The sequence below is a fragment of the Hakea prostrata genome, chromosome 1, assembly GCF_041222555.1.
Source record: "Hakea prostrata isolate BN-2017 chromosome 1, UWA_Hpros_2, whole genome shotgun sequence".
Classification (NCBI taxonomy): Eukaryota; Viridiplantae; Streptophyta; class Magnoliopsida; order Proteales; family Proteaceae; genus Hakea; species Hakea prostrata.
This window is the reverse complement of record NC_142600.1, coordinates 9,758,266-9,783,613: the sequence shown is the minus strand read 5'-3', so window position 1 is coordinate 9,783,613 and position 25,348 is coordinate 9,758,266. Positions and strand designations below refer to the sequence as shown.

General features: G+C 37.7%; 3 protein-coding genes across 5 annotated transcripts; 1 reads left to right on the top strand and 2 right to left on the bottom strand.

Annotated features, from left to right (window-relative positions):
• Window positions 1-4,315: 4,315 nt before the first annotated feature.
• Window positions 4,316-8,988, bottom strand: CXIP4 (CAX interacting protein 4). The gene is made up of 3 exons (XM_089161663.1): window positions 8,720-8,988; window positions 6,830-7,835; window positions 4,316-4,731 (listed from the first exon to the last, which is right to left on the bottom strand). Exon 2 carries the CDS (start codon window positions 7,811-7,813, stop codon window positions 6,869-6,871), a length of 945 nt encoding a protein of 314 aa, XP_089017789.1. The 5' UTR covers window positions 7,814-7,835; window positions 8,720-8,988; the 3' UTR covers window positions 4,316-4,731; window positions 6,830-6,868.
• Window positions 8,989-14,530: 5,542 nt separating this feature from the next.
• LOC149027320 (N-terminal nucleophile aminohydrolases (Ntn hydrolases) superfamily protein) lies at window positions 14,531-22,260 on the top strand. 2 transcript variants are annotated; one of them, XM_089161624.1, is made up of 8 exons: window positions 14,531-14,747; window positions 15,278-15,401; window positions 15,498-15,627; window positions 19,775-19,881; window positions 21,204-21,338; window positions 21,430-21,533; window positions 21,629-21,729; window positions 21,942-22,260. In XM_089161624.1, the coding sequence occupies exons 2-8, from the start codon at window positions 15,288-15,290 to the stop codon at window positions 22,067-22,069; spliced, it is 819 nt and encodes a 272-aa protein (XP_089017750.1). In that variant the 5' UTR covers window positions 14,531-14,747; window positions 15,278-15,287; the 3' UTR covers window positions 22,070-22,260. The 2 variants fall into 2 exon arrangements, with proteins under 2 accessions (XP_089017750.1, XP_089017758.1); XM_089161632.1 differs by lacking the exon at window positions 14,531-14,747 and adding an exon at window positions 14,814-15,045.
• A 963-nt stretch (window positions 22,261-23,223) lies between these two features.
• On the bottom strand, window positions 23,224-24,766 carry LOC149027319 (uncharacterized). Of its 2 annotated transcripts, XM_089161650.1 has the most exons (2): window positions 24,194-24,766; window positions 23,224-24,100 (listed from the first exon to the last, which is right to left on the bottom strand). In XM_089161650.1, exons 1-2 carry the CDS (start codon window positions 24,450-24,452, stop codon window positions 23,745-23,747), a joined length of 615 nt encoding a protein of 204 aa, XP_089017776.1. In that variant the 5' UTR covers window positions 24,453-24,766; the 3' UTR covers window positions 23,224-23,744. The 2 variants fall into 2 exon arrangements, with proteins under 2 accessions (XP_089017776.1, XP_089017768.1); XM_089161642.1 differs by having other exon boundaries at window positions 23,224-24,764.
• Between the last annotated feature and the right edge of the window lie 582 nt (window positions 24,767-25,348).

Genomic DNA, 25,348 nt, shown 5'->3' with positions numbered 1-25,348 from the left:
CTGCTATATGGCAGATCTACTACAGACACATTTTCCTTGCAATCTACTCATCAAGTGCAGAAATAGAAACAATGGTGTACAACGGATTATTTTCCTTACATTTTAAAAATAATCAAGACAAACTAGGTGGACTTGAAAAGTTATCTTAAGCAAATGATCCCTGAATTCTGTTTACCATGCCATTATGCATTCCTCTAGCTTATGTCCTTCTTTGAGTCTCTGACACCACTGTAATTAAAAACTGGGTAAGGATGAGAACTCATATACAACGAAAACAAAGCCTTAAAGTCAATTAATCCTATCAAATCAGCACTACTTAGACTACAAAATTTAAGATATATTTTTATAATAAACAGCAGAAACATGTTAAATCAAAAATGTAAAAACAAAATATATGAATCTTGTATTGAATAAGTGAATAACCCTCTTAAATAACAAAGAAAGAATAAAAACGAACCATCAAATCGCTCAAATAATGGCAAACCTGTAAAAGGTGAATCGTCATTTACAAATTGGTCTTCAGCTTTGATTTTCTTAGTGGGGAGAAGGGGGTTTTTATTTGCGGCTGCTGCTGCCGCTGCTGCTGGCAGCAGCCGGCGGCCCAGGTATTGCCACGAATGCAAACTTTGATCCAACGGTGTGTATTAAAAATGCAGGGGTTTAAAGGTAAATAAAATTTTCTTGTTTTATACTAAAGGGTTTTATATCTTAACACTTTACAAATTCAAACCCTTGAATATCAAACGCTAACTGTTCATCGAAAATTCGAGTTCGATTCTTTACCTCAAAAATCCTGGAAAATGAAGGTTTGTAAAATGAATAATCTTAGAGAAGATGAAGCTGCTAAAGAATCGAAAGAAAAAATTACAAAAAAAGAGAAGGAACCCTTCATCTCCTATAAGCCAAGCCGTAAGTCTCAAAACTCATTTTCAATTCCTTTTCTATTTTATTTGAAAGCACTATTTCCAAATCTCCTGTTTTGTTGCAGCCACTTGGTCAAGTTCCAGTTTTTGAAGATGGAGACCTGAAAGTTTTCTGTAAGTAATCAAATCTGCTAGTTCGATAAATCAAACGATTCGGGCTGATTTTGATATGGGTTCTTGCTTGATTCTGCAAAATCGAGCGCAATAACATTTTATATTAGAAGATCGCAACTGTGGCTTTGTGGATTGAAGTGGAAGGCCATTAACATGATCCGTTTGCTAGAAATCCCTGATCTACCTTTGTTGGGAGATATTCGGCTGTATATCTGCTAATCGTGAAGACCAGATGATGCTTACACTTGCGGATTAGGGTTAGGGCTCATTCCAGATTCTTTATTAAATCGGTGACGATACATAGAGAGAAGGGTTAGAGGTTGCGAAACGGGGAGAACAAAGGCATTTGGGAGACACCATTAGCTTGCTTAGATGCAATCACACAATGCGATGAACAGTGAGCGAGCGATGAACAGTTAGCGTTTTATGTTCAGGGGTTTGGATTTGTAAATTGTTAAAATATAAAACCCTTTAAGTATAAAACAAGAAAAATATATTTGCATTTAAACGTCTAGTTTTCTCTTGTGTCGTCCTTCCTCTGACTCTACTGAATTTAATAAAAGATTAAAAGAACAAGGTAAGAATAAGATATCTCATTAAAGGAAAAGTTCTATATTTAAGAGATATTTTATATTAGAAACAGCAGAAACATTTTAAATCAAAGATTTAAAGAAAAGAAAACTACAAAACATACTTTCGTTATTCTAAATCTTGAATTAAGTCATCTTCTGCGGCTGTGGCTTTCATTATCATTTGTTACTTCAGGAAGAAATATGGGCTCGTCACCTTCTGAAGTTTACGGAAAGATGGGTAAGTGACTAAGTGAGCCATGCCGTTAATCAAAGGAAGATAATGAAACTAAAATTAAGTTAAAGAATTTACCTGGGTGGACAATTCCAAGAAGATATGCATAGCCTTTCTCGATGTTGTCGAAGGCTTCGTTTACCTCCTGTAAATAGTCTTGGCCAGCATCCTGAAAATGAATTTTCAGTCTTTGAGCATTGGGATATAGGGCCTTCCACAGAAATAGCAACCAAAGAGTGTTCCTCTCTTTCTGGTAGATTCACCATTTTTTGAAAAAGAGAACTCTTTCGGACACGGCCTTACAAGCAATAAAGTCTGCTACAACATTGCACTCTCTATTAATATAGTTGAAGGAAATGAAATCAAAGTGCGAGGAGGGAACTTGGATGCTTTGAAGGTTTAGAGATGGATATCATGATTTTAAGAAACGTATTGTTCTACATCAAGTATTGTTCTACATCAAGTATTGTGTCGTATTAACAAATATAGTTCAGTGTAATTTAATAGAGAAACGTATTACTTGTATCCAATATTGATATGTAATGAATGCTGTCGTATTGATTTGTGGGATACTTCAAAAGTTAGTTTATCGATTTGTGGGATACTTCAAAAGTTAGTATCATATACAACGAAAACAAAACCTTAAAGTCAATTAAACCTATCAAATCAGCACTATTTGAGTACTAAAATTTAAGAGATATTTTTATAATAAACGGCAGAAACATGTTAAATCAAAGATTTAAAAAGAAAAGAAAAACAAAATATACCTTCCTTATTTTGATCCCCTGAATCTTAGATTAAATCACCCAATTTGGCTGCTTGTTCTGAAAGTAAATAACAAAAAGAAAGAATTAAAAAAAAAACCATCAAATCACTCTTAATGAAAAAGTGATTTTGTAGGTATTAAGTTGGATTATTCACTTTTCAAGATTGGATTAGCTCATTGTTATTTTCTATTGATTTTCCCCAGTGTCTTAATCTTATCATTTGAAATGTAATCATCATATCTCTCTTATTTCTAAAACAGATCAATATTGGGAGAGAACAAACTTCTTTGATTGATTTTAAGGTATTAAGTTGTTAAAAGTAATAGCACGGTAAATTTGTGTATCTCCATTACTCATGAGTCATGACAAATACATCTACATTTTAATATTGCTCATATGAGTCATGAAAAATACACTTTTTGGGAAGAAAAACATGTCTTTTTGCTGATCACTTGGTGTCACTTGATATCGTTGGTTTGGTTTAGGGCTTTTAAAAAAAAAAACCATCAAATCACTCACCCTTTGCGGCGGCTTGTTCCTTTTCTACTTCCCAATGCTATACTTCTATTGTTGGTTTTGTAGAATCGGGATCATCTCTCCGTCGGGACCCCACAGCTTCCCAACCACAAAAACACAGTGGTCTCCACAGGTGAAAATATGAGTTTTTTCTTTCTTTCCAAAATGTATTATTTACCTGTGGACCCTACTGTTTTGTGGTTGGGAATCTATGCTCCCCCGACGGGGAGCTGATCCCGACTCGGTTTTGTATTGGTGGTTTATGATTGCTACATTTGAGCCGGACATGTAACTTTGACATTTGTTGCTGACATCATTCTTTGTTAGTTACACATTTAAAGGGAAAGCAGCTGCCAAACTCATGCAATGGCCTGTGGTGCTAGTATTGGAGTGTTCCTATTGATCAGGGTATGATTGGTGCTCTGCATTATTTTATTCTTTTGGGTAAAAACTATTTTTTTTCCTTCTTTCTCTTCATTATCCTTTTTCTTGGATGGAGCTTGGAAGTTTTTGCTAGCCCAAGGATTTGCCTAAATCTAGTGTCTGAAAGTTCCTCATTTGTCAAGTTCTGAACTGCTTTGAAAGGCAAATTTTTCTTCCTTCCACCACCTTCCCTTTTAAAAATGACAATATTTCTGACTGTGACAGAGAATTATAATCTTGGCCTTCTCCCTATTTAATGCCTTTGCTGAAGAGGTATAGATATATTTTTATGTTTTTGTTATTGTTCGATTACATTAGTGAAGTATCAATCCCTATTATCAAATCGGTAGAAAAGTTCACTTCCAATCACATCCAACTTTTATTTTGCATTTAGATGCTCTAAATTAACAAGGTTTTATCGTTTTCTTTTTCTTTTTGGGAGTAAAAAGTTCATTAACAGAAAGAGGGGGACCAAAATCAAGCAAAGGGAATATCCTTGAATGTTGAATCAGAATATTCACATTCAGATATTGACAGACGGATCCAAAGTTTAGAGTGATCAATTCTGTCACCAATTCATGGTTTTAAGTTTTTAACTACCCGAGCAGACTTGACCTTATGGAGCATTTTTTTGGCTGGAAGAAGAGAAGCTACTGAGGCTGGTGATGGCTTGTTTAATAATGTAACTCAGATACCTTGCTTTGCCCCTTTGTTCTGACATGATGCTATAATATAATATGCTTAAAACCTTTACCAAAAGACGAGAGAACTCGTCATTTTCATACAATGACATTTTCCACTTATGAAGAACCATGCTGAAAAGATTTTAATCTCCTCTCAAGTTCAAAACCAAATTAGCAACAACATATTATCCGTTTCAGAACCGCCAGAAAATGACGGCTTTGCCCAGAATCAAGAACAAAGCTGATAAAGAAGGTACACCCAAGAATCAGTATTAACAACACTGAAACATTTTTACATACCAAAGTCAATCTCAAACAGTGTTCAAAGATGAACAAGTAAGTGCCAAATCCATTTAGAATGGAGTTTTAATTTATTCACACACATTGATTCATTCCAGTTACATGCTGACTTGAACCCAGAAAAGAAAAAGTACATGCTGATTCGATGATCATTCAGTACAATCAAACTCAAGGCTCATCACATCCTCGAGGCTAAAAAACCTGCAAGGGCAATAAAATTTGTTAGCCAGTGATTTACACATTTAGTATTACTACGCCTGCATACGAGAATCAGCAACTGTAAACAAATAAAAAGATTATAATCATATTTGGGAGCCAATATATATACATATCCCAGACATAAGATGCCTTTTCAGTTTCCCAAAGGAGAAAGCAGTGCCTAAGAGTTCAAGAAAAGATTCCAAAAAGTTCAGTCCAAGCTGTGTGGTAGTCACTAAACCAACCAAACATCAATTTTGGGATTGATCTTTTCTTCTGGTGACAAATACTGCTGACTAGTTTGCTTAAAGAAAACAAACAAGAAAGACAGATCTTTCTTCTGCCTTGGTGATCGGTTTAAAAATCCAAAGCAGACAAATCCTGAGCATCGGTAACCACTGTTATGGTAATCCCATCCAAATTCTAAAAACCTTGTTTTCCCATTTAGCAAGATGTCACTGCAAGTCAATGCCACAAACACAATGTTGAGAATCTCAGTCCCACAATTTGTCACCCTAGTGGACGTATAGCGATCAACATGACAAATACTTTTGCAGCATGAATTGAACTCTAAGCATCAAATATGGGTGTATATATATAGTCTATCTGGGAATAATAGTAAATATCAATGGTAAATTTTTCATTGTTTCATGATTTATCCATAATGTCACTCTGCTCAGATTTTGACCTTAGTTTTGAACTTGAATAGTAGTTTTGACTGAAGCAGTTTGCTACAGTCTGGCTTAAAAATATTCAACTTACAAGAAACACAATGGGACAAATGGAATACGAAGATAGGAAGGGGGAAAAACATTGGTCAAGCCAACCATAAGAAGTACAACTACACCCTCTCTATATCTATCCTCATCACCTGCAGTGACCTCTGTCTCTACATGCACCAAAGTTTGTCTTCACTCCTAAGAGTGGCCCCCTACGACGCTTGCTAAGGAACCCTTCCCCTAAAAAATAATGAAAACGATAGGCTAACTTTGCTAAAGGAAGAAGTAGCAGCAAACCCAGAAGGCATGTCCCATGATCTGAAGAAGATTATAACTGAAAAAGTGTCATGACTGAAGGAGACAGTAGAAGGTACGACATTTCAAAATAGGAAAAACAATCATGTTACTACCTACTTCCTTAGTTCCTTGTACCCAAAAAACATGCATCTAGTTCCACAACTGTTGACATGAAACTAGACGCACTTTTTCTTACCCCATGGTCTGAAGACATTTGAGCAACTTTTGCAAAATGATTGCCTTGCATGGAGTAGTTTCGAATTCCTCACATCTTTCCCCAGTAAACATTACCCATCACCAAGTGATGTTTCTGCCATATCTCAGCTCAGCATTATACCAAGTACCAACTAAATAAGGTTGACTACATGGATTTTCCTTCTCCAACCAACTCTATTCAAAGACACACTCGTTACCTGCCACAAGTTTTGCATGTCCTCTCACCACTTCTAGGTCATTTTAGGCCTGCCTCTGACTCCTTTAGCTCCCCTAACTGAATTAGATCATTGCTGCACACCAGAGCATTCAATTGTACATGCTCATGCCACCTAAAACGAAACAACCTAATGTATCAAAGCTACTCCTAAATTAGCCAAATTTGTTTGTTGATTATTTTATGTTTTTTTTTCCCTTTTCCAGTTTACTACTCATCCCTCTCAGCAACCTGATGACTTCAGTTAAACAGAGTTTATAGAACCTTCTAAGAATAGATGCAAATCCTGAGAGGTCATAATAAGATAACAGTGAATTACACTTAGTTTTACAGAACCTAATAAGAATTGGTGCAAACCCTGAGAGGTCATAATAAGAAAACAGTGAACCAATATTGTCCTTTTCTCATTAACAAGACAATTACAACATATCTATATTATAGAATAAGATGTAAAATCAGCTGATGAATGACAAAAGGAACTACAGTATTTGAAATGATTAACATGAAAGATAAAATCAAATTACAAGAAGATAGACATATGGCCTGAGCCACAAGTTGTTATACATCAAGTAACTTTTCCACTTCCTTTATTTCAGGCAAAATAAGATGCACCAAAAGTTGCACAAAGCTCATGCATATGGTAAGAAGATACTACCTTACACACGCAAACAACATCTCAACTGGAGGCAGACTGCTAGTTCTTGTTCCTTTTCTCAGAACGCTTTGTGCCCCTCCCAACCCGTGAATCGTCCAAGTCACTGGACTCAGAATCAGAGAGTGACCTTGCCTTCCTGCTCTTTCTCTTGCGATTTCTATCAGACTCTTCAGACTCAGATGAGTCATCAGAGTGATGATGACTTCTCCTCCTCCTTTTCTCCTTTCTACTCTTCCGATGATGTGCATGACGTTCGCTCTCTTCAACCAATGAGTCGTGCCCTCTCCGCCTCTTATCATTCTTCCGCTTCTGATCACTTTCATCTTCATCATCAGAATCACCAACCCTTCTCTTGTGACTCCTCCTCCTCCTCCTTGATCTACCTCTCTTCCTCCTATCTCCAGAGTCTGATCCACTTTCTTCTGAAGCCTCCTTCTTACTTGATGACCTCACCTTGCTACCACCCTTTTTCCCATACCGCCTAGCAATTATCCTCTCAATCTCCGGGTCCACATCAGAATCAGAACTCTCTGTCTCATCATCCACCTCCGAGCTTGCTTCAGAGCTCTCTGCAGGAACCTTTTTCTCCATCTTTCCTCCATTATTTGCCTTCAATTTATCCAACCCTGATGCAACAGCAGCCTGGACAGAATCAGGATCATTGTCTTTTGCGCTAAGAAAATTCCGGCATTGAAATGTGAGGTGCCCGACACGACCACACTTTTTGCAGGCCCCCCGGGCTTCATCAGCATTGGAACCAGTTATCCGGGCAAGGGCAAGAAGACCTTGAAAGCTAGCGTATGCATTCTCAGCTTCAGGTTCAGAATTAGAAGTCTGATGGGATGACTGCTTCGAATCATCCTTGTTGGGAGCATAAGGATCGTAGCCTATGGCACTTTGCCAGATGCCATGGGTTTGGAGGGCTGCACTGCTGTGAACTCGGTTGTTCGCAGGCATGCGAACCCTACCCGCTGTGGCCGGCATTTTGTATTTTGAATATCAAGCACTGTAAACAAAATGAGCAAAAGATAATGTCAGGTCCATATAAAAAGGAAGAATATGAACAGGACAGAGTGTTCTTCACCGTACAGCCTTCTATCAGATAGACATGGAAATGGTAGGGGAACAAATATGGTGTAAATATTATTTTCTAAGTCAGTCAATTTTACAATATTCGAATAAGTCCCCTCTATTGCAGAAACAACTTGCTTACTCTCAAACAAAAAGATGTCACTGAACCTTAGGATCATGATCTATGGCTATGAGCACAGAAAACAAAGTAAAGATCATAGACAATAAGATGTAACATGCACTAGGATGGCTTCAATCCTTAATCAACTAAACTCTTTTCCTCAATATGGCTTTTGTATATAAACATGTGGTCATCAGCAACAAAGTACGTATAATCAATTTCTCGACTCAAAAACTAAGTTCCGCCCAGCACCATTTCTACCCAAAGATATGGTGTTCTGATAGTGAATAACAGAAATTTGCAAGTATGTACTGAAACGTATAAATATATAACTTTTTGGCAAAACAACAGCTCAACGAAAAGAAAATCGAATGAGTTGATTTTTCATATCGAATGCTACGTTCAGAATTTAACCGTATGCAATTGAACCAGTTTTTATATATCAAGCCAATAGACAACTAAATACCCACAAAAAAAAATAATACAGCGATTAACGGTATGTAATTGAAACTGCTTATATGAGTAGTTCAATGATCTAAATTAGCAAGACGAAAAAATAACTTCGAGAAAAATGCAAATTAGGTCAACCGATTTCGATCCATAAAAAAGGGAAATATAAAATCAGAATCTACGAACCGATCTTGGTTTCTAGGGTTTAGTAATATTAGAACAAAGAGATATGCACAGAACAAACTTACCGATCGCCTCCAAGGATGCAACAAATGGTCTCTGGTTGACACCGTACGAAGTTTCAGTTCGATAATTTGGTGATGCGATTTCCGTCCAAACGAAGCAGAGTTAGATTTTTGAGAAGTTGACTCAAAACAGACAGATAGTAGGGTCGAGGATATCGAGAAGAACAGATAATAACACAGAAACTCTCTGAAATCTTTCAGGACGAAAGATTCAAACGCGATCGACACCAAGACGTTGGGGTGGGAGCCCAAATTGAATTGAGAGAGCTGTAGACTTTATATCGTGTTCAATTTTCCCCCTTTTTTTTTTTTTTCTTTTTTCGGGTGAATATTATAAAATTTAAATCAGGTACATCTAGCACCGCTCGCCGCCTTGTACCGGCAGGATTGGTATCATTCAATTATATATGCACTCTTAGATTTTATTTTATTTTATTCTCCCTTGGTATGTGGTTCATCTAGGTCACAATACGTGCACTTCAACTACATCTTAAAACAAGTTGGTAAAAAGGATGCGAACAGGAAAGGCCGCACCCCGCCGCCCCGCCACGCGGGGGCGGCGCCGGCCCCGCCCCCGCCCCCGCCCGGCCCCCCCGCCCCCCCCCCGCGCCCCTCTTGCCCCCCCCGCCCCCCGGTTCCGCCTCCCTGTGTCCTCTCTTTTCTCTTTTCTCCCCCCCCCCCCCCCCCCCCTCCCCTCTCCTCTTTTCCGTCCTCTTCCCGTCCCGTCCCCCCCCCTCGTGTCGTTTGTCTGGGTTCCCCTGTTGGGTGCTTTTTTTTTTTTTGCCCTTGGTTGGTTTGGGGCCGGGCGTTCCGGGCTGGCCGGTGGGGGTCCGGCGGTGGGTTTGTGTTGCCTTGGGGGGGTTTGGGCTGCATTTTGTTTGTGGTTTTCAAGCTGCCTTTTATTGTGGTGGTTCCTACATCTTGGGTAGTTTTTATATAATTAATATAGGCGAAATTTCGGCGTGAATTAGCAAAAAATTTCATTAATTTTTTAATTATCAAATACCCAATAATGACTTAATTTACTTATTTAGGCGAAAAAGTAAAATCCATGGCCTTCATGAATCTATAGATGATTTACAACGAAATAGGTATAAATCTCGAATTCATGAATCTAGGGATTTGAAATTTATGGATTTATGTGGTAAATGTAAAAAATATCTTCCAATCATCTTAATGTTTTTTAAAACCCAAAAGAATAAAAATAAATAAATAATCATAACCTTTAAGTCATTATCTGCGTTCCAAGTAAAGCCAATGTTATTTTGGTAGATTCACAAATTATAAAAGCATTATCAATTACTTGAATGAATTATAAGATTCAACCACGTGGTATATTCTAATTTAAGAGTTAGGATAGATTCAACGGGTTATTTGAATTATAACATTACAAGTAATTGACTTGGACACAATTTAAATAAAAATATATATGTATATTCATCACTTTTGATGGAGAACACATTTCTTCTTACACTTCTTAGCCATAAAATCAAGTGGAACCTACAAATAAATAAAATAATTAAGAAAACCAATATCCTATGGTTCCCCCTTGTATTTTGTGGTCCGAAAGCGTTCAAGGAATATAAAGTGTTCTCCATTGAAATCACAGATCCAAACTCTAGTTAACTTTTATAATTCGTTACACTCATTTTCTTTGGGTAGAAACTCATTCCGCCCATTGAAAATTTTCTTTTAAGGCGAGGAGCCAAACAGCGCTCCCACAATAGTTTTTCAATGAATCCATTTTCACGCAAAAATAAAATAAAAATCCAAATGAAGTGTTATCTTTTTTTTATCACAACCATGTACAGGAGGATTACGATCCTCTCTATTTATTTTTTTATGGGGAAATTATCACAATAGTCTTTTTTATTTACTATTGATAGTTGTATTTGTAAGAGTCAATGTAAGGTTGGTAGATGACATGGATTCGAACCTTGCAGATAGCGTCTCCTCCCTAAGGAGATATAATCAAGGTGCGCAAGCTAGCCGGATGAAGCTCACCCTTTATAAAAAACAAAAATCCCACCAAGAAAAAATTGAAAGAAAAGGAATCTCCTTTTAGTGACTTTTTTGTATATAAGAATAATTTTGATTTGGGCCTTCTTACTTACAAAAAAAAAAAAAAAAAAACGTTTGAATCCTCAATCTGATAGCTTGCATTTGCTTCTTAATGATGTTGAAAAAAAATCAATTAAAGGCTTATTAATTCTTTTATAACCAAACCATCTTTATGTATTATTATTAATTTTTTTTCATTATATGATTTGATCATCAGATTAGTATAAATTATAACACTCTGGTAAAGATCCATACTTCTCAGTAGAGAGGTCTTGGGTTCAACACTTACGGATTTACAGATATTAAAAAAGAAAACTATAACACTCAAGGGTTTTCTAGATTTTAAATTTATAAATCCCTTGACTCGATCCTCTTTAGGATTTTATATTTATTTATTTTTCAATGAAAATGTATCAATTTATTGTGCTAATCAACCTTTGATAGAATTGCTCAAGGTGGATCATCAAATTTTAGCCATGTAACAGGCCGTGTGACAATTCTATCATTTTAACAATTTTAGGCTGAAAACCTTTATTTGGATCATTCTATATCATTCTATATCATTCAAGAGAAGCTTGGCTATCTTGGTACATTTGGTAAGATGATTCTCCCTGAAAAAATTAGGAAAATTTTATTTGACTTACTATATTTAAAAAAAAAAGTTTATTTGATAATGTTATTTTAAAAATGTTTTACTTTAATGGTTTTAAAATTTGAAAATATTTATTGACTACCTATTCTAATTTTTTCTTCCGCAAGCAAGATAGCTTTCTTGATTTTTCTTATAAGTTATACCCGTTACATTGATAGACTAAAAAAATAAAAAGCCTAAAGTGTATAGATGTAATTCCCAACCATGGACCAAATAGAGTCTTTTTTTTTTTTTAGTGATGCGGTACGACTTCAACCATGGTTCACTAGGTTTCGGCTTGAGTCCGGCAAACATCATAGTAAAAGTGTCAATTTTAAACATTTGGGGAGGGTTCCCGAGCCACCAAGAATTAAAGTACTCATAAATCAAGAGGTAATAGTAATTAGAGGTAAAGTCTAAGGTTGAATTAGTAATTCCACAAAGTATACAAGTAATAATTAAGCTATAATACAAAGGAACAACAGTAATTATCCCATAATTTATGTTTTATATTTTCAAGCCTAAATAAGTTTATGCTCAACCATTTTCAAATCTTATTATGGTTGGATTGCAGTTGTTTTTAGATAAAATAATTGAAGAAACTTACTCCAAAGCTGAAAAGAAAAAATCATAATTGTAAGAACAATGGCGTTGATCAACTAAAACTTTGACTTACACTTTCCTTTATTTCATTTATTTATAAACCCCATGTATTTGCAATCAATTATATTTATTATCCTTAGGAAAAAAATTCACATATGCCCCCTACGGTTAATAATTGAAAGCTAGCAGTTGGGGGCAACTGTTTAAATCACTGTTGAACTTATGTGTCAAATGAAAATCCAAATTTTGGGTGTCTATATTTTTTTCAAACATAAAACGAGATGTTAGTGCTTTAAGGCTTCATTTGTCAAATAAAATGATTTTTTTTTTTTTTTTGCCCACTTAAGTTAGACCCACACTCTTGTTGAATCCGGATCACCACCCCTGACGGGGGGAGCACATAGTGCACCCCGGCAGCTTTACCACCACAATTTTGGTGGGACCCACCACTAAAAAAAAAAAAAATAAATAAAAAACCCCTCCCATCACCCCACCCCTGGCCCCCCTATTTTTATGGTGGTAAAGCCGGGAGCACTTTGTGCTACCCCGACGGGTAGCTGATCCGGACTCTACTCTTGTTTGCCCACTTAAGTGGTAAAATTTTCATTTGCCCAATTTGGTGAACTTTAAATATTACAAAAAACCTAGCGTTATATTTACTGTTAAGTTTTCATGTGTTAAGACATAAATACCCCCACTCATATGAATGATCAAAATGCCCATCTCTATCACTGTGTACTTACCCCATCTTCCTCACACACCTCACCAAAAATCCCACCACTCCTTCCCTTACCGGCGACCACCTTCCCCACCTCTCCCTCATCGTCGCTTAACACTCCCAAATGCCTTATCCACCATTTCTACTCCCCTACAATGAAGAGAATTAAATCCTTGTTGTGAGAAAGTGAGCTCATCATCAATGTTTGTTTATGGAAAAGGTGTTAGAAGCCATGGAAGAAGAGGGAAAAAGGGGTTTTAACATAAAAAATCAATAAAGTCGTTGCTCTTTGATCTCAAATTCTTGAAATTGATACCAGAGAAAAGTGAATAAAAGTGCGTCAAAAACCTGAAGCCCAAATGGGTGGGAATGATTTTTATCAATAGTCCCAAAGACTTTTTTCTAGTTCATCAACTTCATCCAGTCTTTCCTAACAGTAGATTTGAATACTGTTCATGCGTGAGCTGCGCTTGTTTTTTATTTTTCATTTTAGTCTCAATAACATATTGATTCCTTATTTGTTGCTGATTCGTTAAAGAGCCAATACTGGCTAGGTTTGGGTCTCCAAACCCTAAATCTCAATGTTGTTTTATATTGACGGTATAGAGGATTTGATCTTCCTTGTTTTTGTTTTGGAGTTACGGATATTCTTTTGATAGATTCTCGGGTTTTTCAAGTTTTCAAATCTATAGAGTCATAATTTATAAAATTAATTGTTTGGTTAACTTGAATCTATGGATTCATCCGTGATTTTTATGAATGCGCAAATATTTAGCGATTTTATATAAATCTCTAGATTTCTCCCCATCCCCATAAATCTACATATTCATATTTTTAGTGTAAAAAGATGAATCTATATATTTAATGAATTCAAAGATTTTCACAAGCAAACGGATATAAATCTCGCATTCATTAATCCAGATATTTGAAATATCTAAATTAATGTAACCAAACATACCATAAATTAACTTTCTATGTTCAATCTTTTAGTTCTACAAGCATAAAACAAGCAATGATTGTTTCTTTGGTTTGACCAGAAAAAGGTTCTAGTGATAGGAAATAAGCATCTTACATCTATGCAGTTCATCTATGCAGTTTTTCTTGAGATGAGAACTATTTGATATCATCAACATCTATTGACGGCTGCATTAGTCGCGGCTTGCTCATAGCAAGACCTCACTTTAGGCACTTGAGAACGGAGGTGAATCTTCGGTTTGTATAAGAGGAACAAGGTTTTGAACTTGTAAATTGTCATCATCTTCATAAACCTGAAATGTCACATTGCTAGAAGATTTTGGAGCTTGCTTGCACATTGATTATTCTCTATGGTTTGTTGCAGGTTTTGAATCGAAATCGAAATCAATGCCTAGGGAGAGCAATGGAGCTTCGAAATCATCTATCAATCTGTTTCAAATTTAAGGTTTTGAATCATTTTGTTTTAGGGTTTTGAACTGATGGAGGTGGGGAAGGTTAGTTGCTAGCAAGGGAATGGGTGGTGTCGCCGGCGATAGTGGAGTTTCCGACGAGGTATAGGAAGAAGATGGATGAAAGGAAGATATGAGTTGGGTATACAGTGAGTGAGAGGGGTATTTTAATCATTCACGTGGGTGAGGGGTAGTTATGTCTGAATGCATGAAAACTTTACAGTTAATGTTAAAAAACTAACTTTAAATTTTTGGTGATATTTGAAGTTTACCAGATTGGGCAAACTGTAATATTGATCACTTTAAGTAGCCAAAATGAAAAAACCCATTGGGAATTAAACTATAATATAAGAGGCAAAATTACTTATCTCCAGTCAAAAATAATCGACGCTTCCTCGCAAGGAACCGATCGATCTTAAAGTCGTTATTTGGATTTTAGACTCAGCGATCACCGGGTTGATGGGTTTTCGAACTTGAATAAGTGTTGCGGCCAGCATTTCTTCCTTACCAAGTCATCGTTTCTTCTCCTGCATCAGCTCTAAGAGATCGTTGTTTCCGTCGCTCTATATCTTTCAAATTATTTCTTCTACAAAGGTACACTAAGGAATTTTTCTTTTAAATTTTTTTCAATTTTCAGTATGATGTTGATCGCATGAGTAATTTAGTCTGACGGACTACAGAGATTTCTAGTTTCTTTTTTCTTTCGCTTGACCTAGGAAGATCTATTCCTTCCAAATCTCCAGTCCCAGCTTGCTTTCTTGATAAAGAAGTTTCTTCGACGACTTTATATTTTAGGGTTTTCTCAGATAGCTTTACAATCACAGTGCAGCAGTCTTGATTGCACATTCTAAACAATTTGCTCATCCTGGTTCATAGTATTTTTCTAGGTTGTGTATGTAATTCGTCATTGCTTTGCATTCGTTTCGACCCCGCCGCGCGGCGGTTTATGTACTTAGAATCAGTTACCGCATTTTTTATCTTATATTTTTTTGCATCTAAATGTGTATTTCCTCACTTTGTTAATTGCTTGGTGAAAGGAAGTTCATTAAAAGAATAGCCATGAATTGAGTTTGTGACTACTGTAGATTTGGGCGTGCTCATTCGTAAGTATTCTTTTCATCCAGGTCTGTAAAAATGAAGCTTGATACGAGCGGTCTCAACTCAGCTTCCTCGCTGATTGAGGTTAACAACGAGCTTAGCAGTGGGTTCTCAACAGCGCCATCATTTGATCTTCCTGGTACCATGGATGTGAGTTCTGATCTGTCATAGTATGAGCGTTTTGTTTACTCAATCTGCGGGTAATTTGTTCAAAGGTCTTATAAAGGCTCATTTTGGGTGTTTCAGTTTGATGGCTTTCAGAAAGAAGCCAAACAAACCCTAAAGCCAGCAAAGGGTACAACAACTCTCGCATTCATTTTTAAAGAGGGAGTCATAGTTGCTGCAGATTCTCGAGCTAGCATGGGGGGTTATATCTGTATGTATCACCTTTACCATTCTGTTTTTTGTATTTCTGTTTCTTGTCTTATTTTCCTTTTTTCGGTGGGCAGGGGTGGATGGGGGAAGGGGTTGGATTGGTTTGGTTTGGTTTCTACCACTTATTGCATCATTCCAAGCATACAGGGTTATCTATTCAAAACCTGTTAAGCCATTTAACTAAGTTTGTGGTCACAACTATTGCTTCCATTATTTTTTATATTTCCTATCTCCACCCATGTCCCTGTCAGAACTCCTATATCATTTAGATCAAGCGCCCACCCTCCCCCGCCCAATCACCCACCCGAATTTCACATTGATCACTTCACTTGCACAGTTATTGTTCTAAATCAGAAATTGCCTGTTTATCTCATTTGAGCTTCTCACTTTTTGACAGTTAAATGCCCCATACCACTGAACACTATTGATCAGTTGTAAATAATATCATCACTGGTAATATAGGATAGGTTTTTGCTGAAGAGAACCTTACATATCTGAAATAATGTGGTGCAACATAAGGTAGATAGTATTGTATTCCCCATAATATTTTGTGAGTACCATATTTCTGGTTAAAAGCCCTAATGTTTGATGGGAATTTTGTGGTGTTCCTTATGAGTATGTGCTATAATATTGATCTACTGAGAATTACAATAGCATGTGTTAAGTTAATTAATGGTCTCTGTTTTATGAATGAATATTCACCAAGGTATCACTAAATTTGATTCTTGAATTTGGTATTTTATTCTTGTAGCATTGTTGGGTGCTTGTGATTTCTTTTCATTTTTATTGGTTCTGCAGCTTGTTCATTTTGTATGCTGTATACTTAAGAGTTACTTTTAGACATTTTTGCATAATCATTTAAAGCAATCAAATCGAAGTCCATATACCTGTACAAAATGACTAGATGACTTTCTTTTAATAGGTGGCTAGAATGTTTTTCCTTTTTTTTTTTCCCCTTCTTCTTCTTATGTAGCCTTAATAGGACTAAGGACCAATGAAGTAGGATTTTCAAAGAAACCAGCTTGTGTTGGGCAGATTTAGGATTTCAATTGGAGGAATTGAGGAAACAGGGTTTGAACGACTCAGTTTTGGTTGAAACTAGGTGCTGAGGTGCTTTTGTTGACATTGAACTATTGTTTTCCTTGCTTGCTTATTTGGTTTCAATATCAACTTTACCGCTCTCCACCACCTTGGTTCACCTTGATTCTGCAACAATTATGACGGGTTTCCAAAAACAAAAATAGAAAGGGGATATCGTTTAGGGTTTAGATGGTTTAGAAGTAGGATATTGGGGATGGGGATCGTTACCTATTTGTGAGTTGAAGGTTTGATCTACAGCAAGAATCTTACGTTGGACTGATGGCAATTGATCCAACATTTTTGAGTTATTTGCATGTCAATTTAATGAAGAAGAAACTTTTGTAGAACCTCTTGGGCTTCTTTGTCGATTGAATATTACTCACTGATCCACTGATCCAGTCCAACAGTTTAGATGTCACTCATTAAATGAGAAATAATCAAACAGAATTGGACAAGAAAGCAGCAGCGGCTTGTTAGCAATGAGAATTTAAAATGTATTTGGGTGAAGAATCTGCATCATTTTTCACCCACATGCTTTTGCAGTTTTACTTGTTGGTTCTTTCTTCTGTCATGGCAACTCTTGGTGTGCTCTAGGGAAAAGCATAGTTTCCCCTTTTTCATACTAGTTTGTTTTGTCTTTTTTTTTTTTTTTTGGGGGGTATAAAATTCTTCATTCAGTATCCAGTGAAACACACGAGGCATCCTTTCTACAGAGATCCACTAGCCAAGTGGAGGAAATAGACCACCTTATCAGTGACTGGGATGATAAGGCTTTCCCAGCCAAGGTATCAGCCACATGGTTGAGGGACCTTTATAAAAAAACAAAATGACTCAAAAAACTGACCTACTTCCCATCTCAATGAGTTCTAAACAATCTGCTTCACAAACTACTTGAAGAAACTCCTCTTCTAATGCTGCTAAGAGACCTGCTCGTAATGTCATAGCTTCTGCCTGCAGGCTTGAGGAAACTTGAGTGTGAGTTGATAATGCCAGAAGAGGGTCACCTTTATCATCTCTGATAATAACTCCAATACCACCTAGGCCTGTACCTGCTATCCAAGAAGCATCAGAGTTTATTTTGACTGATCCCAATGGTGGACACTCCCATGATGCTTTCCGCAGATCATTCCTTCCATGTACAGCTGTCAGGCTTTCAGTGGGTGGTTTCCTTTCAGCTCCCAAAATTCATTAAACGCCTTTTCCACAACTCTAATTGTTGATTCTGGTGTCCATTTTCCCCGTCAAAACATGTGTATTTCTTGCTTTCCATATATACCAGCACATGAAGGTACAAAGGCTAATTATCCATTGGTATTGTTTGCTCTGTTTTAATAGCTTCATCCATTGCTGAATCCAAAATAACAGACTTGGAGTACTTATGTGCTGAAAATTGACACCCACTGTTGCACCCAGCCATACTGCTCTTGAGAATGGACAAGAAAAGAGTCTATGGTTTAAATCTTCCTCTGCATCTCCACATCTACTGCATATTACTTCAACCTTCATATTTCTTCTCTTTTGCCCCACTGCTGAAGGGAGGGCTGATGAGCATGCTAATAGTTTAACATCTGACCAAAGCTTGAGCTTATAAAATCCTTAACCAAATGATCCGACATTTAAACTGCCCTTCTGACACCTTAATGTATTGGGAATAAAATCATCCGATGCATTTATGCCTTAACTACACTGCCGTACTTCCATATCAACCTGTGCTAGACAAGTCGGTTTCACTTCTTATCTGAATCTGAATTCTCCCTTGCTCTTTTAAATTAAAATCTCTTATTTTCTGGGTTATCAGTTGCCTTTCAGGTATTTGAGTCCTAAAAGTCAGAATTAGATTCATGATAAGGGGAAGGTCTGACAGTGGGAATTTGTTGTGAAAGATTATCACTTTTTCACTAGTTTATGGGTAAAGTTATGGTTGCGGCAAAGCTATTGCTTAAGTCTGAAACTTTCTGCAAGCTTATAACGTGAGAAAATTCAAGAACCTTGTGGGTTAATAGAATGATTGTGTGTTTCTGTTTGAGATTTGTCAACTATTTCTGGAAGAAGTCTCTTTCAACGTCAACATCAAGAACTGCGTTATTTCTTCTTATAAGTTAGGCCTATTGCATTGATACTCCAAAAAATTAGAAGCCTAAGATCTATAGATCCCAACCATGGTCCAAGCAGTGACTTCGGAGCATAGTTATTAAGGTGTCGCTTAGGTGTTGAGGGGCATTTCTTGCTTCTTTCTTTGTTGCCCCCTCAAATGCCTTGATTGTCTTAGACACTGTGACAACAATGCCTCTTCAGACCAAATTGACCCGATTGGGCAATCCTAACTGCATCAACAATGGTGAATGGGTTGGAAGCAGGGATCTCTGTTATGAATTACTGTAATGAAAGGAATGACTTGAATCTTAGGACCAATAAACTTGTATTAAGGATCTGGGGAGGCTTCCTGAATCTAGAAGTACCATGAAGAAAGAAAAACACTCAGAAATCAATATTATTATAGTAAAATAGGGAAGCAGGTAATGGGCCAGAGATTGAGAGGAGAAACAAAATCAGAGGAGGCTAGAGAGTTAAGTGCAGCCCACAGTTAAAAAAAATCTATTTGCCATATTTTCAAGGTTATAAATTATACATTTATGTTCTACCATTTTCAAATCTGATTATCATTGGGTCACAGTGGTATTTAAAGGAAATAATGGAAGAATCCTACTCTAAAGCTGGGAAGAAGAAATCTTAATTGTAACAACAATGGAGTTGAACTAAAAGTTTGACTCAGACTTTCCTTCTATCTAGATCTGGAATGGAAAAATAAAAATTTATATTTGCAATTCTGGTTGGGCTCTTAGTGGGTATTATTTGCGATGTGTTTTAAATGAAACCATGCATCAAAAAATTCTTAGAATTGCAGGAATTGACTTCTGATTTAGTACATGTTTAGAAGAAAACTTTTAATTATATCCTTTTTAAATAACCAGCTATCTAAAATGAATGCATGATATGGTGCATTTGATTGTTTTGTTGTCTATTGTGTGAAACATAACTAACCAATTTTTTTCTTTTAATGTTGACAGCATCACAATCTGTTAAGAAAATCATTGAAATTAATCCTTACATGCTTGGTACTATGGCTGGAGGTGCAGCTGACTGCCAATTTTGGCATAGAAACTTGGGTATCAAGGTAGCTTTCTGCACTTTTTCATGTTCTGTTTATGCATGTCCTGCTTCTACTTAAGTATGGAATTAGTGGTGACAGTTGAGTGTTTGGACAATGTCTCTAGATTGGTTTAGTTGAATTTCCAATTGCTAGATAAGTTCCCCCCCTTCTTTTGGCTCATGTTCCTGAGCAGTTTAAATGAATTCTGGTTGTTGGATAAGAAATATCTTTTGGGGTTTTCTTTTGATCCATATTTCTCAAGCAGTTTAAATGAACTCAGGTTGCTGTATATAATTTGTCTTTTAGATTTTTATATTGTTTTTTACCCAAGGGTATACTCTTTTAGCCCAGGTATGACATCCTGCAAATGTCTCTAGATTGGTTTAGTTGAATTTCCAGTTGCTTGATAAGATCCCAGGTGGCTCATGTTTCCTGAGCAGTTTAAATGAATTCTGGTTGTTGGATAAGAAATATCAGCAATGGTCCACACCCTCTCCCCCCAGTGCAACTCCACACCAACCCCCAATCAAAACCAAACCCCACCTTGGTCTGCAACTTTCAGCAATGTGATTTGCAGGATGTTATACCTGGGCTAAGAGAGTATACCCTTGGGTAAAAAACAATATAAAAATCTAAAAGACAAATCCTATACAGCAACCTGAGTTCATTTAAACTGCCTGAGAAATATGGATCAAAAGAAAACCTTTCAAAGTCCACGGGATTGTCAGACAATTAATTTATGTGGTATTTGGTGTGTGCCAATTCTGTGAGGTTGCTGATGAACTGTGTAGTTCATGTTAAGTATCATTCACTTAGGGGGATGACAAACATGACATGCACCCTTCCAAGGGATTGGAGTGTGCAAATCAATGGAAATCTTATGGATCATATGGATCCAATGCAGAATCTGGGTGGAACAACTTGGGCTTGGCTGGGTGGGGGAGTTAATGACTTTTCAATTGGGGTGAGCATTCTATTTGCTGAATGGCTTCGTTAAGTTCCTGAGCTGTGGGTTGACCCACATTGTCAGTTCAGATTTGGTTGGATTTTCTCATGTTTGGCTTGGGTTTTTTTGTACCCAAGGAGTGATAGAACTGCAGGGTGAACTTGCTGTTATGCCATATCTACAGGGGTTACCTGTGAGGAATCTATTTTCTAGACTATGGATATTTCAGTATATACAATAGCTGATCGATGTTGGTTTGTGTGTGGTCTATATTTTTTACAGTAATAAGTTTGTGATTAAGTTTTTCTGTTTCCTTTGCTCACTGCATATGAAAGAATGAACTTAGAAATTGAAGTATTATGAAATTTGCAAGATTTTCATTCCATTTTTCCATTTCTAGTGCCGGCTTCATGAACTTGCAAACAAGCGAAGAATTTCAGTTGCTGGGGCCTCAAAGCTTTTGGCTAATATACTCTACTCGTATCGTGGAATGGGTCTTTCTGTTGGGACCATGATTGCTGGATGGGACGAGACTGTAATACTTTTATCTGTCTCCCTCCCTATCACATAATTTTCGATTTTTCCTCCTCAGATATCTTTAATTATATCTTCTGGATGGATTTTAGGGTCCTGGATTGTACTACGTGGATAGTGAAGGGGGAAGACTCAAAGGAACACGATTTTCTGTTGGTTCTGGCTCGCCATATGCTTATGGTGTACTGGATAATGGGTAGGTTTTTTCTTTGTTGCCCTGTTGTCTTAATCCTTTCCTAAGAGGTTGAGGTTTGACAGTTTGCATAATTGTTTTTCCTGGTCTGTTACCAGCTACCGGTTTGATATGTCTGTCGAAGAAGCTGCAGAACTGGCTCGCCGATCCATTTATCATGCTACATTCCGGGATGGAGCTAGTGGTGGAGTTGCAAGTGGTATGATCTCTTAACTCTCTTTAAAGAAAGTCCAGCCCCACTCGACCCCCAGCCCTCCCCAACCCCCCCCCCCCCCCCCCCCCCCAAAAAAAAAAAAAAAAAAAAAAAGAAAACAAGAAGGAGAAGAAAGTGACTGCACACACACTCTCTAGCTCTCTTTCGAGTTTAACTGGGAATAAGCTTTTGATTTTCTTTCTCTCTGTCTGAAACAGTTTATTATGTTGGACAAAATGGATGGAAGAAATTATATGGTGATGATGTGGGAGAACTCCACTACAAATATTACCCGGTTGTCCAAGGTGCTGTGGAACAGGAAATGACTGAGGTCTCAGGGGCTTGAAGTATTGGGTGGTTTGTGGAATCTTCCTCGAGATTTGAGATCACACTTTGATAAACATTTTAGCAAGTTTTAACTCTTAATCGCATGCATTTTAGTGCTACATGAAAGCTACTTGTAAACCTTACTTGTAAGCTGTTAAATTTCCAGTGCAGTTGAGTTCCATATTTTCCTTTTCCGAAATTACCTTCGTACTGCTTTAAGTGGTAGATGCGTAAGTGCACAAACCCTTTAGCAGTCCTGGGTTTTGTACAGGGTACAGAGACCCTATAACGTCGCTTTTGGATTCAATCCATGGGCCCGGACATCTCTGCTTCTCCAGGCTTCTCTTTAAGCTTTGCCGTAGCATCTGATGCGGTACAGCTCTCTTCTTAGGAAGCTATCTTGTCAGTCTCAGCTATTAATCATCCAAGCATTCAACCAACAAAACATTTTTCCCTGTCCCTACCCCCTACCACGAACGAACGAGAGGGAAAAATAAAAAAAAATCTAGAGAAGAGACGCAGCTGATTTGAGCCACCGTGAAAGGAATGAAAGAGGTCCATCGTGACTTGATGAGCACGTGTGTAGGGTAGTGCTGTTGATGTGGTGCACTGGTGCTCCTCACCTTTGGATGGTTGCTTGTGTTGCGCAGGTCATGTGTCAGCCCAACCCAGAGGGTGTGAGCTGTTCTGGGGCCTGCCTGTGTTGGAGAGGTTCTTGGATCCACTGTAAGCGAGCCTGTGATCTACCATGTGATGCTTCCTTGCTTGTGTATAAGAAGACAACGCAGCAACACAACATCTCATCAATGACAGAGTCCCGTCTTTCTGGAGTTTGGATTTTGGCAATTAAAAATTAAGTTTCAATACCTCCACTATGCTATTAGAACCGAGTCCTGATCTGCGATTCCGTCGACGGCTTTTTCACCCCAAAATACAGGTGCCAGGGGTGGGTGATGGGAGGGTTTTTTTTTTTTTTGATATTTTTCAGCTGTAGGGCCTATCGATTTTGTGGTAGTAAAATCATGGGGAAGCACAGAGATGGGGTGATGATCCAGATTCATTAGAACCAGCATCCTCTGCAAGCATTCAGTGCTTGTACATGACTGTTAAATTGAGATTTTGAATTTGGGATCGTTGAATTTCAATGGTTGAAATTGAATTTGATCGCAGTGCTTGAATTTGATCGTTGAATTCAGTGCTTGTACACGTTCATAGTATGTGGTTTGATATTGCGCACGGGAGGACCCAAGCAAGACCCGTGGTTACTACAGAGCCCTTCAGAGCAAAGGCTACCTTACTTGCAGATGAGCATTAGATGAAGTTCTCTGACCATACATTGTCCAGGATTGCTCTCTCTTCTTTCTCGGCGCACAGTTCTCTCTCTCTCTCTGTCTTTTCTTGGGTAGAAAGAGGATAATTCTGAAACAAATCGAAGATAATAACCACTAGTATATCATCTAACTATGACAGAATTATACAGGTTTTAACTCAAATACAACCAATGAATTGAATGGAAAATGAAAGCTGAGCAAGGAAAAAAATGCAAAACAACTAACATACTCTCCCTGATCTCCACATCATAGATTCATGAAAGAAAGAAGAAACTCCAAAATAGAATGTCTTTTTTCTCCTAATAGGAAGAAGAAACCCCAAAAGAAAATTTGAACAGAAATAAGGATGAAGAGGAGGGCATGCTAGTGAGCCATGGCGACTGGAGGGGAGTAACTGATGGTCCTCTGGGTGGGCACAGCAAGCATGGCTGTGTGATCCAAGAAATCGTTAAGAGAAATCAGTGACTGAAGAATGGTAGTGAGATCATCTGCATACAAGAAGCCAGAGCTACCCACGGGACGAACCGCATAGACATAGAAAGTGATGCAACCTTTTCGGAACTTGAAACGGGCCATCTCGCATCCAGTTAAACCCCTAATTAGCTTCCGATTGACTTCTCCAAGGGGAATTTCCCGCGGCCAAATTTGATCGACACCAGATTTCATGCTCTGTGATTCGAAGACGAACACAACCACTTTGGATTTTGTGGTGCCCAACCCTAATGTGAGAGTATGCCATGCGTGGTGAGCTAAAATGGTGAAATTGGTTGGTAGATACGCTGTGGTCGATTGGAAGGGCAAGGAAATGTTACCATTATGGTGGGTCTTCTGCTGTTGGTGATGGGTTTTCTGCTGCTGCTGCTGCTGGTGATTTTGATTGTTGAAGGTGGGAGGAAGTGCAAGCAGGCGTAGAAGCTCGAGAGGCGCGGCGCGTCGGACAGTGAAGGATTTTACGATGACTTGGCCACCAAATCGAAGGCCTTTCACGTCAGAACTGGGCTTGAAAGATGAATCTGATGAGGATTTGCTCTCTTTCTTCTTCTTCTTCGTCTGTTTCTCCTTCTCTCCCATTCGCAGTCTCTGGTTTTCTCCGTTCTGTTCTGTAGCTGCCGGTAGTGGCGGCAGCAGCTGAGCCCAATGAAGGAGAGAAGCTCTCTGTTTTTTTGGGTTTGATTGGGAGAACAAAACCAACCAATCTAGTTCTCGCAGGTTGGTAGGTCGGTTGATCTGTTGTTGTTTTTGGTTGATCTCTCCTTCTCTGTCTCTCTCTCGTGTATCAAAGAGATAAGAACACCAATCTGCCGATTTAGTGTAAAGTGTTTTTCCTCACCGTTTCAATGTAGACTACTCATATCAGTCAAACTCCTCCATTTTTCCCTCAGAAGCCTCAAAGTTAGAAAGTATTAACAGTAAAAGGTACTAGTATAAAATTAACAAAGATTTGTTTTGAGATCACATACCTTATCTTCACCTTAAATCTAGCGATTTAGTTCTTAACAAATCAAAACTTCCATGTAGGAGTTCAGAGTTCAAATCTCCTATGGTTAAGGGTAAAGTTCCATAAGATCCATTTTTCTTTTGGTTTGCCAACCCCGATTTATAAACCGGTGTTCAATCCTCGTCGCACACCTGGCTGTGGTTGGTGAGTCTCCCAGCAGGAATTTTACACCCACAAGGATTCGATACCGGAAGCTTGCTTAAGCTATTAATACCTCTCTTATTTCTTTCTATTTATTTATTTTTCTTCTCAATCCTGTCGTTATTTATTTCTAGGAATGCAGTCGAGTGAGAGAATAGAAATTATTAGACAAGCCAGAGTTCTACTTGGATTCACCTGGATGAATGAAAAGAAGCATAGTATTAGAGTTAGTCTCATGTATTTAGGACTACTCTAGTATTCCGATTACTTTACCACTATGATTAATGATAACATTCATTGATGATTCCAAAAGAGCTACTTTGTTTTT

Excerpts from the sequence above, each read along its gene's own strand:
- CXIP4 (XM_089161663.1), bottom strand. The coding sequence starts at position 7,813 with ATGCCGGCCACAGCGGGTAGGGTTCGCATGCCTGCGAACAACCGAGTT.
- LOC149027320 (XM_089161624.1), top strand. The coding sequence starts at position 15,288 with ATGAAGCTTGATACGAGCGGTCTCAACTCAGCTTCCTCGCTGATTGAG. Across the intron at positions 21,534-21,628 it reads TATGGTGTACTGGATAATGG|CTACCGGTTTGATATGTCTG; the intron begins GTAGGTTTTTTC and ends GTCTGTTACCAG. Across the intron at positions 21,730-21,941 it reads TAGTGGTGGAGTTGCAAGTG|TTTATTATGTTGGACAAAAT; the intron begins GTATGATCTCTT and ends TGTCTGAAACAG.
- LOC149027319 (XM_089161642.1), bottom strand. The coding sequence starts at position 24,452 with ATGGGAGAGAAGGAGAAACAGACGAAGAAGAAGAAGAAAGAGAGCAAA.